The sequence below is a fragment of the Rhamphochromis longiceps genome, linkage group LG15 (assembly GCF_057381845.1).
Source record: "Rhamphochromis longiceps isolate RC_006_pf linkage group LG15, R_longiceps_female_GT1.1, whole genome shotgun sequence".
In the NCBI taxonomy this organism is placed as follows: Eukaryota; Metazoa; Chordata; class Actinopteri; order Cichliformes; family Cichlidae; genus Rhamphochromis; species Rhamphochromis longiceps.
In genome coordinates, this window is record NC_140571.1 from 33,055,489 (window position 1) to 33,069,227 (window position 13,739).

The 13,739-nt window shown below is 40.7% G+C and overlaps 1 protein-coding gene across 2 annotated transcripts in view; it reads right to left on the reverse strand.

Annotated features, from left to right (window-relative positions):
* Positions 1-12,777, reverse strand: part of lama4 (laminin, alpha 4) — a 32,927-nt gene extending 20,150 nt beyond the window's left edge. Inside the window, exons 1-12 of one of the 2 annotated variants that reach the window (XM_085381762.1) lie at positions 12,234-12,777; positions 6,480-6,581; positions 6,275-6,402; positions 6,114-6,194; positions 4,836-5,050; positions 4,258-4,358; positions 3,203-3,383; positions 2,151-2,195; positions 1,896-2,047; positions 1,176-1,286; positions 813-924; positions 516-680 (exon numbers count right to left, since the gene is read on the reverse strand). In XM_085381762.1, coding sequence (XP_085237888.1) covers positions 516-680; positions 813-924; positions 1,176-1,286; positions 1,896-2,047; positions 2,151-2,195; positions 3,203-3,383; positions 4,258-4,358; positions 4,836-5,050; positions 6,114-6,194; positions 6,275-6,402; positions 6,480-6,581; positions 12,234-12,326 — 1,486 coding nt within the window. In that variant the 5' untranslated portion in view covers positions 12,327-12,777. Of the gene's footprint in view, positions 1-515; positions 681-812; positions 925-1,175; positions 1,287-1,895; positions 2,048-2,150; positions 2,235-3,202; positions 3,384-4,257; positions 4,359-4,835; positions 5,051-6,113; positions 6,195-6,274; positions 6,403-6,479; positions 6,582-12,233 lie in introns of both variants that reach the window. The other variant, XM_085381761.1, reaches the window with a different exon arrangement.
* Positions 12,778-13,739: the final 962 nt, after the last annotated feature.

Sequence of the window (13,739 nt, forward strand, 5' to 3'; positions counted from 1 at the left end):
TAACACATTGGAGTGACTCAGGGTGCTGTTTTTGTAGAACTTGTGAGTCTTTTCATCCACAGCAGTTATATTATAAATGGTAAATGGACTGATTCTTATCTAGCTCATTTTTACTCTGAGCACTCAAAGCGACCTGCTACATACATTTGTATGCATTATCTGATGCAGAAAATGTATTCTTTTAACCTTTTAACATCTACCAGGTCATGACTGAACCACTGAACCAGTCTTTTACATGCATGTTTGGCCTTACAGTTCTGCTGTGGTATGATTCCATTGGGCTATAGGGGGTAGGTATGAACCCAACCCGATACCTTAAAAGGTTGCCACCATTCAACTTGATGCTACCAGCCTGTTTTGCACATGTGCATGTTTACAAAAAATGTGCAGGCTTTGAATATCAAAATAATGTTCATATAATGTTGCATCTCCAACCCTTGCTCACTACAGTGTAATAGGGATATAGTGATGTAATCATGCGCAGGTGTTTGCTGTGTAACTGTTGTGTGTCTTACAGTCATGGGCCTCTGTGGACTCGCCAGTGGCGATTGGTTCTCCTGGAGAAAGGTCTATTTTCCTCATCAAAGCCACTATTTCCTCAGCGTCCGCTGAGCTCTTTCTCACCACCTCAGGATCCACTTCCTGCTGGATACTGTACACCTCCCAATCGTGGATCATCTCTGTATGAACGTGTAACATCAAAACCCAGTTAAGCTAGGTAAAATACATTTAGACATAGCACACAGTTTCACTATTTAATTCACCGGACACAGCAACAAAACAGGCTTTTGCGTTTGAGAGTTGTTTGATACCTTCAATGCGTATGTTTAGATCAGTCAGATTTATGCTGAGCTGTTCAGCGAGTGTGAAGGTCTCCAGTGTGTCATTATCCAACATGTTCCACAGAATGTTCACCACACTTTCCTGAAAAGCCACAAATAAAGAGATAAGTCAAAGCCTAAAATCAAACATTTTAATAAATGTAAATAAATGTAGCATCTTAAATGCTGTGACAGGTTATTATTTATAAAAGCATAAAAATATGCGTCGGGAAAGTATGACCTGCAAGTTGATATTGAGTAATATAATTTCTACATTATTGTAAGTGAAAAAATAGCTAGACTGCAGACACACAAACACTAGCTTTAAACATCTAAAGGTTTGATGGTGCTCACCGATTTCCCTAGCTCTCTGATGTCCAGTACCACAACATCTGTGGCCTCTTTCAGCTCCTCAGTCTGGGCCTGCATTACAGACGACTTGTTTCTCCAAACTCGATACCCACTCTGAAAGGAAGACAGGAGTGAAGTAGAAATAATGAAAACTCACTGCAGGAATTCATGCATCAGAATTTAAATAGCAGCATTTCTGTCTGTCTCTGTAGAAATGTCTTACATTCCACACATTTAAAGCTAAAAATGTAAAGGAAGCTACAACTATCATAGAGCTAACATTGTAATATGTTTGTGCAAAAATAAAGCCGAACTATAAGAATTAATTGGAAGGTAAACTATGAACAGAAACTGAATGTTGTGGGTGTAGTTGCTAATTCTTGCTAATTTGGTGCTATGCAAATTGTATTATTGTAGGGTCTTTACCTTACAATATTGTTGTGATGTGGCGATATATAAATGAAATTGATATTGAAAAGTCAAATCAAAGTTGTGAGGTCAAAAACCAAAACAATGAGCTTAAACAGTGATGCTACTGAAGCTAAAATGCTTCATACATTTGTGCGGCAACTGTCAAGCTACATGACAATTCTTAGATTCATCAGTATGAGCAATGTACCTCCCAGCACACATAAACTTTTGAACATTATATGTATAAAAAGGTTTTACTAGTGCAGTTTCATTTTACCTTTATAGCAGTAATACATATAAATGTGCATGTACCTGCAGTTGATGAGCAGTATAGTTGTAGTATTTCACTCTATCGTTAGCAGCAGCACCTGTGGTAATGTTCAACACTCCAACTTTTAGCTGGTCCAGTGTCTTATTGGAGTGCTCCATGTCTTTAATCAGATGCCAGATACACTGATCACAAGCTAAAGTCAGGAAAAAGAACGAAAAACCCAACTTGGATCAGAGCTGTTCACATAATTTTCCTTTAGTTAGTGAATTTCTGCCGCTGTTGTTTGTTGCACTTACTGATGTTGCACAGGTTGACCGTTGAAGACTCTGCCAGGCATCCTCCTGTATGCATATCACAGAAGCCACTCTCACAGTCACACTCTATTAAACCCCAACAAAAACAGACACTTCATTCAGTTTAAAATTTTCACCAGCTGGAAACAAGACATTAAAATCTGCAGATGTTCACTTGGCTTGAGGCCTGCACATCTGTCTTGCGGTTTCTTTAGTGTGTGACTCCTTATTTAAGCAGCTGTGTATGTATATAGATTTGGAATTGGGCGTTGATGTCATCCAACTCTCACAGTGATAGTCACTGGCCACAGAGACTATCAAAGCTTCCAGCAGATGTTCCTCTGACATCATTAACACCCGAGGTCAAAAGTAAGAAAGTAAAACACTTACTGTTACTGTCTCTGCATTGAATCTCGGACGTCTGTGCTTTACTTTACTTTGGATTCCTTACTTTTTCCGAAAAGCCTAATTACTATTAGGTTTAAGACATTTGAGGGGAATACATAAAAGACATTTCTATTATTATGTCCAGCACCTACACAACAGATTAAAAAGGCAGAAAAAACACATCTAATTAATGATGTCAGTCCCCTCTCACATGGGATCAGGTCCCAGTGTAGACTTTTAATTAGCCTTTTAAAATTGAAACCGGCCACAGCAGTTGGGTCTGGTTCTACCGAAGGTTTTTTGTTAAAAGGGAGTTTTTCCTTGAGCGTCGAGGTGGCTGTTGAAAAGTAAAACTGAAAAACGCAACACTCTTAACAGCTCAGCAATATCAAAAAATGTGAAAAGTTTATATTCAGTTAAATTGGTATTTTTTAAAAATATTATTATATTTCAAATTTTTACCAGAGTGTTTTTAAAAACAATTTTTATTTCTACTTAAGCGAAGAATTTGTACTTTTACCACATCCAATGAACATTAAAACAACAGTGGGTGTGGGAACATGAGCGTTCAGTGCAGTCTTTTCCTCTGGGAATCTACACTGAATGTTTTTAACAAATGCTGATTATGTCAAGTTATCTGCCCTACTGTGTACAGGCAGATAACTTACTCTGGCAGCCAGAGGGGCTATAATTCCAGTATCCTGGGAGACAGCGCTCGCAGTAACGTCCTCCAGCCCCCGGGCGACATGGACAGCTGTGGGTGAGAGGATGGCAGGTGGACCGGAGGGAAGCTGGCCCACAGTCGCACCTCCGGCAGCCCTGACAGCTGGAGAAACCCGAGTAGCCTTCCTAGATTACAAGAGTGAAAAACAGTGTTGGACTCCAGTTATTGGGCTCTTCCAGTTCATTTTGAAGCAGGCTCTGTGCATAATATAAGAGATAAATGCTGTGCTCTGATGTCATTGTAAGGGTCAAAATACAGTTCGCAGTAACTACTGTAGATCTTAGAAAAAAAATGTAGGCAAATCATTCAGCTGTAACTGCTTCCATCTTTTTTATGTTCTCACTTGAGAGTTCAGCTGCTTTCATCTGCAGCTTTCATGCTTCATGTAACAGTTGCCCTGTTTTCAGTACTTTTCCCTTAACCTCACAATGACCCTTGCAGACATTTCGTAACTGCAGCTTTTTGTGTTTTTGCTTGAACTCATGCATCGACTTCATCTTTTCATCGACACACGCATACATAAATTCACAAAAAATAAACTAGACCTATTTTGGCTTTTATATTGCCTTTTTCTTCTAAAGAATCTTAGCTTATTTATTATATGTTTGAACTGCCTTCTTGAGTCTGCTCCTCGTATGTTCTATGAAGTTTTATCCTGGGCAGTGGCTGAGTGATGTAAGGCTGGTCCTGCCCTGTAGCCACTCCATCCCAGTCTCATAACAGAATATGGAATAGTCGGAAAAAGGCTTTCTGTTTGTCTGGGAGGATCAATTTATAACTTGTCTATTTTGACAGAAAGTTTGTTTGATGTCAGAGAAAGTTGGAAGGTGTTACAATGGTAGCCAAGCCAAACCACGATCTTTTATTATTATTCTTACCTAACCGAGGAACTTGCCTAAGCCTAGTTGTCAGTGCCTAATTGTACACAAAGGGACATATTTTTTATTAATAAAGAAGAAATAAGAGTTGCAATAAAGAAGCTCACGTGCTGTGTCTCACCTCACACTGGTCGCACAGCCGTCCAGTGACTCCCGGCTTGCAGTGACACACTCCTGTCCTGTCATCGCATGAAGAGGTGCCACATTTGTCACACTCGCACTCTAGAAAAGACATGGGATGTATGGAGTGATGAGAACACCAGAGGTCAAATTATGTCACGAGTATGGTGGAAAGGGTTATTTTTGGACTTGCAGGGCCTCTAAAGGCATACGATAATCCTTGATATGGAATTGAGACCATGTGTCTTTGCAACAGAGCAACTTCAAGGTTGTGTGGGGCTAAAAACTGCACTTTTGTCACCTTTTGTCATCTCTTTTAAGCAGCTAAGGTTAAACTGAGTAAATAAGTTGTAAAAAATAGTCCTCCTGTGAAGTACTCTATGGCGACTTCAGGACAGTGTGACACAATAGTGCAGGTCAGTGTGTGCAGTCTGCAATGAGCTGCTGGAATGCCTGACTACTGTCACTGAGTGTGAGAACTGCCATAAAACATTGAGGAACAATGCTTTCATGCATCAAACATTAGCTATCCCATAGGAAATACCCCCCAAAGTATGGGTATTCACCCATTATCCCCACCTCTGCAGTCCTTGGCACTGATGGCATCGCCATAGAACCCTGGGGTGCACCTCTCACAGTTGGCACCGGCAGTGTTTCCCCAGCAGTGCTGGCAGTGGCCCGTCACATTGTGACACTCGTTGAAAATCAGGTTGGGGTCAGTGTTACCATTGCAGTCGCACCTCTTACAGGAACTACCAGTCGTCATTGGGCTGCCATAGTAACCGGGAGCACACCTGGATGGAAGAAACTGCAGATGACTGAGAGCCTCACTGTCTAACACAGTAAAGTAAAATCTACTTTTGGAAAATCTTTTTGACCTTTGTTACAAGACAAGCAAAGCTAATGATTGTTGTAGCTTTATGCCTAAATTGGGCATTATTCAGTTTTAAATGTTAACACATAACTAAAAGCTCAGCACGATCTGATATCCTCGTGTTGGTGTTGTTCCCAGATCATCATACTAAATGTTGTTCCAGGATCAACATTGCAAGTGACCAATCAGAATGTTGTGACGTCATACTTTTGCAACTTCGGGAAAAACCGGCGTAAAACAAAAAACTGTACTTAAGCTGCGAGAAACCGCCTCTGTCCGCCGATCAACGGATCCTGACCCTAACCCTAACACTAACAGTAACCCTTTAATAAACAGTAAGCAGAATTGATATTGTCCTTGCAACATTGGAATTTCATAAATGCACGAATGGCTTGGTGCGCAAAGGAATAACGTCACAACAATGTGATTGGTCACTTGCAATGTTGAACCTGGAACAACATTTTCATGATGGTCTGGGAACAACACCAACACGAGGATATCAGATCATCCAAAAGCTCATGACTTTCTTCCTCGTTGTTTAAAAAAAACAAAACAAACAAAGCTAAGGCTGCTCTCATGAACCAGTTAGAAGTGATCCGTAAGCTTTAGCAAATTACTAGCAAAATCTATTCATCTTGGGTGTGAGCATAAGTCCTATGCATATAAATGACAGTGTATGTGATGTTGCACTTTACAGAGATCTCATGTTTTCATAAATGTTGTGGTGTTTAAAAGTTTTGTACTATATATGGCAGTTGGAGTTAGATGCTGTATAGATATTGTGGCCATTCCAATATTAAGTAAGTAAGATAAAATAAGTGTGAATGTTGTGAACCTAAATATATTTTATGTGTTTCATTGACATGAAACTCTGCTCAGTCTGTAACGTGTACCTTTTTATTGAATGTGCAGGTAATGCAGTTATGTTATAATTGATTTACATAATTTACTGATTGCTTGTTCAAGGCCTTCTCAGCACAGACCTCTCACAGTAATTTCCAGAGTAGCCCTCTTGGCACTTGCACCGTGGAGTGGCACCTCCTTTGTCACAGTGCACTGCAAAGCTGGGCGGACACACAGAAGAAAATATTTTTGAGATGTCTGTCAGTCTTGTGGCAACACAAGCAACAGCAGAGCAGCTTACTTATTGGATGGGATGGGGAGGGGGCAGGCACATGGTTGGCAGGTGTGGCGTCCACCCAGGCCAGGAGTCAAAATGTATCCATCTTCACACATTTCACAGAAATCACCCATGCTGTGGTATTTGCAGTTCTGCGAGAGGAAATATTATGTTTACGACAACATTTGTGTACCCGGGCACCTTACTGAGTGAAAGGCAGTCAACTTACTATACAGATGCCAGTGATGTCTTCACAGTAGTCAGCATGCCCCTTGCAGTTACATGGCAGGCATTCGCTTTGCTCACTGAGGAAAAATCCCCTGCCACACACCTGCAGTGGGAACAGAAATGTCAGTTTTCTGTAAAGTAAAAATTTGTAGAAAACTCTAGTTGGGTTAAGTAGACACACTAACTGCAGGTAAGAGCTGAGGAACTCTCAAAGTTAAGTTGATTGGTTGTTTAAACTTGTGTTTAAACAACATCCTCAGGCCATGAAAAGTGGAATAACAATGCTAAAACTGTGGTTCCTTTACTGGAAGTTTAAGACTTTGACTGGTGGATCTTGGCAAAGGCAAATGTGGCTGGGAGCTGCCCTTTAGGCTTCTCCTTGAGTCACTGTACTTGGAGCATTTATAATGGAATTATCTGACAAACAGTTTGTGGTACAGCAGCTACAGGAAGTTTGTGCTTCAGTTTTGATGAATAAAATTTGAATATATATATATAGTCGCCTCCAGCTCCAAAAAAACAAACGAAAATATAACATGACAGAAAATAAAATACTAACATTGAAGCCAAGTGTAAAAACAGTGTGTGAAACATCAGCGGTTAAGTCCATCTGTTAGTCTATTGTCAGGGTAAAGCAAAACTTAATACAAGTGAATCTGCCACATAACTAAGTTTTATACCGGGACTCAGTTATATGGTAAACTGATGTATATGTCATGTGCCACGTGCAATATTCATTCATTAAATGCAAAATGTTGACTGATAGTAGTGATAGAGGGAGAATGTTCGGGTGCATTTTCTTCAGGGACTGAGCTCTGACCTTAGCATTTAGCGTTGGGGCTAGGACTGATGTCATCGCTAATGATGACTGCACAAAGCTGATTAGGGTTAGAGTTAAGTTTACAAATAGACCACAATAAGAGACTTGATTTGAAATGTAACATCTCTCAGTTTCTTAAACTATGCTGCTTTAGCATGTGGCTAAAATGCAGCTTAACTTTAATCACCAAGAAGCTGCTTGATGTTCAGTTCCATTAAAATATTATAGAACCAAATACAGATAAATATCGCTAACATATCCTGTGCTATCTATCAACATATAAGAATGCTATTGACCCAGGGTTCTCAGTCATGGCTCTCACTTTCTGGGCATTTGAATCGATGGTTGATAATTTAGCAGTTTCAACACACAACACGATAAAAGTACAGCATCCTGACATTTTACAGAACATCAGTCCAAACACTACATCCTGTCTGATGTTTGTTCACCAGACTTTCTGACGACAATGTGATGCAAGAGTTCAGAGGCGTCACGCACACGCTCGGCCCTCTGACTATCTTTGATTTTCTGAAGCAGCACCATTCAGTGAGGTGTACAGTAGCACTTTGTTTGCAGTAGTCTGCAAGACCACCATAGTTTGATCTCCTTGTTCCACTCACTCTGCTGGACATTGATGCTTTGCATTCAGAATAACCAGGCGATGGAACATTCCAAAGACATACAGTAGTGTATACCCACATGTGATTCATACTCTCCTTTGATTTATTCACAGATGGGCTGCGACACAAAGACGTTATTATGTTGCAAGCTGATGTGAAACATCCTGCAAACAGGAGCTCTTATTATTCTTGCTGATCCATTTCCTGTAGGCTTCCCTGAGTCTACAGGAAAAGCATCCACAGAGACATCTATTATTATCACGTAAACACTTATGTGTAAACCTTCCATGTATACACATACTCCTATTAAATGTGGCAATGGGATCAGTGCTCAAAGGAAAAAAAAAAATAGCCCCAAATGTTAGTTTAAGCTATTAGAACTAATGAGCCTAAAGTTTATGGGAAAACCACAAAGATCCCAATTATCTATCATTTGTAAAAGCACATTAAAGTCTTCTGAAATAGTTCAGACCTATTAACTGTGTGACAGTCTGTGATGGGTCAAACAGCTGCAGTTCATATACACAGGGGAATAGAGGAAGGGGGCTGAGGGCCGAAGAGCAGATGGTATACTGCTAGGACTTGGACATCTTTAGACTTGAATGTTAGGGACTATGTCTTTTTAAACAGAAGAACAAACAGTTACATTATACATTATGTTTATCTGGCCATAAACAGAAAGACAGAAGAGAAATGCAAATCACATTCATACTTAAAACAGATTTCTTACAGTTGATATGAATACAAATCATCAATATCAAGTGATTTTTGTCAGTTCAATTTCTTCGCCATGATAATCTGACATTTCCCCAAGAAGTACAAAACAGTGGTAACCAGATAGCTTAGGTCAGCATAAAGACTGAAGTAGATTAAACTGATAACCAAACTTCCCTCTCCGCACAACCTCATGCAGCTTGTCTGGGGAAATGCTGAAGCACACCCAGGGTAGCTGATAGACGTGATCTCTCCAGCATGCCATGGGTCTGCTCTTCCTTTTGGTAGGACATGCCTGGAATACCTCACTCAGGAGGCATCCTAATCTGATGCCTGAACCACCTCATCTGACTCTTGTCAGTCTATCTTGAGAATCACCAAACTCAGCCAATTTCTAAGGCAGAGACCAGCCAAGCTTCAGAGAAAGCTAATTTCTATTGTGTCTGCAACCTTATTCTTCCAGTCACTACCCAAAGCTTGTGACCATAGGTTATGGTGGGGAAGTAAATCAACCGGTAAATCGACAGCTTTGCTTTTACAGCTCAGCTCTCTTTTCACTATTACTGACTTGTGCAGCATCTGCATCACTGCTGACATGGCCAAATCTCCCCTTGTTCCTGAATAAGACTGCAAGGCACTCTTTGAATAGCCACTTCTCCCTGACCAGGGTGGGCCCTCCACCGTTTTCCGTCCTGCTGCTTCACACTCAGCACCACCTGATGAAGCTAATAGAAGAACATCATCTGCATAAAGCCAAGATGAAGCCACTGAGGGATGAAACGTTTCTCCCTTTAAAAAACGCTACGTCCAGATGAACAGAATAAACTTTTTGGGATTTCTGCCACTTGGTTAAGTGCAGAAATTCGGACCATAACAATTACGAACAGAATTGGTGACAAACAGTTTAGATCAATCTTACAACTTTACTCTCAGCAAAATATTTGGGTGTATTTTAGGTGAATATTGCTTTTGACTACAGTTTCAACATACTTTGATTTGTAAGAAAGCTTATGTTGCTCAAACAAACTTAAAAAGAAATCTATAGCCTCTCAGCCACTTCTTTAAAAAAAAAAAAAAAAATGAAAGAGGGTAAATGAGCCACATTTAAAACAAGCATAATTTCAGAAACTACATCTTTCAAATAAAGTCTGCGGCCTCACAGTGTTTGTGTTATTAGATTTCCCTTTGATTATGCCAAATAGAAATAGATTTGATAGCCTTGATAGAAACTTAAACCTGAAAAAAAACACCCCTTAAACCTGAAAGCATTAATAACATTCACAAACATCTGAAGCTCTCTGCCAGCTGTGAGCACGCTTAGTAATGTGAACAATCTCTGTGGCCCTCCTACACTGGGAGGGCAGGACAAAGCTTACATTCAGCATATTATATAACCTCGATTTGTTTTTTAACTGAAGATAACTTTTCCAATGATTCACTCTCTCTGACATTTAGGTATTTATCAGTATCTGTGTGTTGACCTAGGCTCTGAGGATGGACCATAAGGCAGGTATCACACGCAAAAAACAATTTATGGCTCCACAGATTAGCTCACCTAAAATCAACACCCTGTCCCATAATATAGGTTGAAATTTGTACAGCCATGTGTGTACACGGAGCTCTTATTGTGGATGTGTTGCTTATAATATATGTACTTCTGCCTGCTTTTTGAGATTTTCCTAGCACAAGGGCACTATAAGTGGATTAAATGTTAATGCTTGAGGGTTGAATGTCATTTCCGCTTTGCCTCCCAAATGGAGTTATCTGCTGTACTTAGACTGACCTTGAAGGGATGGTCAGACGGTGGATTTAGTCATTGTAACTCTTCTGAACATCCGGATATACCCTGGGTCATGAGAATCTCATCCCGACTATAAGTGACTTTGCTCATACAGATCTCATATTTATTATCACAATGTTAAGTTATAGTTAATAAATATCCCTATTTGCTTAAAGTGCTAGATTTATCTCTAACTATAAATTTATATTATGTTAAGAATGTGTTGCAAGCACTACCAAGGCACCACAAAAACTTAATTTTTGCAGTGATTTGCAGTATTATACAATAGTCTTGAACCACCCACCGATCACTTTTTTATACTTGTGATGTTTTAAAACATGCATATATTTTTTGGAATTACAGTACAGAATGTAAAAACAGTGTTTGTCCAATTCCAACGAGCTTGAAAATCAGTATTTGGTATAATCAGCTTTTTTCTTAAATAAAGTCTGAACCCTCTTTGACAGGTTTCCTTGTAATTTCTTTTACCAGTCTTTTCTGATTTCATAATTCCATCAATTTTGACAAGTCTTCCAACACCACTGGCTGAAATACAGCCCCAAACTATGATAGGGCCTTGAACGTGTTTTAAAGATGGCTGAAGACACACATCTTTTGTACATACTGATGATGATATGAGCATAAAATTTTACATTTGGATTCACCACTAGATAAAACCTGTCACTGCCTTTTCTCACTGGCATATTTAAGCCTTTTTCTCCCTGTTTCTATTCCTGAAGAATGACTTCACGACAAGTACTCTTTCACTGAGACCATCTCTGATGAGACTCCAGCAAAGTCCAGTTTCCTCTCTACTGTCCTGTGTCAGACCTTTGCTATATTTTTTTCTGTTGTTTAGACAAGAAAAGCAAAGCTCAGCAAGGTCCGTAAACACTGCCCTTAACCATAACCACTTTCGAGGTCTAGTAGCTGCACAAGACAATGCAGTCATTGTACTTACATCAGGCACTGGGTCATCATAAACAGACCAGCCTATAATGAAGATACATAAATGGACTTTTAGAAGTCCGTCAAAGATTTGAGTACTTGTGGGTTCGGAGCAAACTTTGATTTCGGGATCTAATAGCAAGTTATTCTTTGAACACTGAAGGAAAGAAACACATCTTTGACTGCTTTGCTAGAAGACCAGCTGTTGTCTGCACTCACAAACAAACACCGGCCTGAGTCGTATTATAACATAAAGAAGAAGAAAGAAGACCAGTGTTGTGCCGTATGATCATGCCAGGGTTTTTATATTATGTGAAAATGCACATGCAACAACCTCAGACTTTCACATTATCACATTATTTATCTCCATGCATCTTTCCCCACGGTCTAAGTTTATTATGATCGTAAATTCAATACTTTTAGGTTAAGCGTGTGAGCTTACAAGTATTAAAGCTATTGCCAATGGAACTGTAGAGTGTGTGCCAGTAGTCATTAATGGCTTCCATGCCCTTACTGCATATTGTGCCCCCTCCCCGTGCTGTTGCTCAACATTTTGTAGCTGCTTTCCATTAGAGAACTGTCAGGGAGGGGCAGGAGGAGCAGGCTGTGCCTGAATCACATACAGTAACTCAAAGCCTATCAGAGTTGTTGTCTTGGGGTACCTCTGATGGTATAAACACACATGCGAACCCACTGCAAGACCACTGTGAAGTTTCTGTATCCTCAGAGAGCTTTGCAAAGAACCCAAACTCCCAAGACATCATTTCCAGCTTCCCAAAAGCCTGTGTACTCAATCATAACTCATAGAAAGTCAGAAACTGATAACACTCACAGTATACAAGCCAAAAAGAAGGAAAACCAAATGTGTCTTACTTTGAGAACTGACTGCTGTTGTTCCCCAGAAGTTATTCTTGCAATCGATAAGAAGATGCAGAGAAAGCAGAAGGGCAGAGATTTTGCTGCCATATTTGTATTTGCCCACTGATCCTCCGTTTAAGTCTCAATCAGTGTCCACTGGCTGTAGGGAAGTCCATGGGCAGCTCCTTATGATCGGCTGCACCCTCTGGCTTCGCTTTTCCACAGCTTGCGATGTCCAGATCCACCACTGCCCCTTATCCCGGCCCTAGCTGAGTCCTGTAAAACAAACTTGTGTTGACTGCTTCCCTTCCTCTCTCTCTCTCTCTCTCTCTCTCTCTCTCTCTCTCTCTCTCTCTCTCTCTCTCTCTCTCTCCCTCCCTGCCCCGATTCCTCTCCCCTAGTGGACCTGCCTCTCCCCTGAGCCTGTGCCTAAATCACATACAGATGGGAAGACTGGAAACCGAGACAAACAGTGAGAGAGACAGAACAGCAGAGGGAGCGGGAAATGAGCCACAGAGGGTTTGTGTCTGCTGAGCACGCTAGGCCATCCAAACTGTTCAACCCCCAACTCAACTGTCAGAGTCAGACTGAGTGTTAAACCCTTGTCTCCATTTGCAGGACTTTGGCACCCTTTTCACCTTCAACACGGGATCCCTCCTTCTGTTGTTTCCCCCTCCCCTTCCCCTTCCCCTCTGGTCAGCCAGGGTGGGCAGAGGGTCTAAAGCTTCAACACTCACTCTGCGCTCAGCAGGCCGAAAAGAAAAAGCTGCTCTGATTTTCTGGCCCATCTTCTCTTCACAGTCCCAGACATGAGCCTTCTCTATGTTTTGCAAGGTTCGATCATCAAAAGCTGCAAAGTTTGCAGACACAGTGTGAGTCTGTTAACAGGAAGAGACTTAGCATGACACTTCCAGCACAAAGAAGGCATTGTCAGAGTCTGAGGAAGGTATTTTTAGATTCAGATTCAAACCGATGGGTAGGTATAACTCATGACTCTGCGAGTCACACTGGTCCCAAGACAGACTTTTTTTTTTAACACCACAAAGATCGTGTTGTAGGCAGTTCCAAATATGTCCCATTATGCACCATGTCTCAAGTAACCAATAAACACTAGTTATGTTTGGCAGTGATGCATTAAAACAACAGCATTAAGAGGCTTGTTAGGCCAGGCTAGGTTTACCCCTTTGAACAGAAAATTGACATAAAATCTGAATTCTTTTCACTCCTACAGTATTTTAAGTATTACAGTTATTTCACATGATCCATATCCAGTCTGTCTTTGTCTTGTCTCTGTGTTCTGTCTTCAGCGTCTCTCCTTAGTGTCTGTGTGCTTTCCCTGTCTTGTCTAGATGATACATTTGTAGTCCTGGTCCATGTGTTGTTTCCTTCCTGTTCCCACATTCATCCCTCTGTGTGTTTTCCCTTTATTTTGACATTCCCTTGTCTCCCATGCGTCATGTTCCATCAGTTAGATTATCCATATTCCCTGGATGTGTCATCTGCTCTGATTACCTCTTGTGT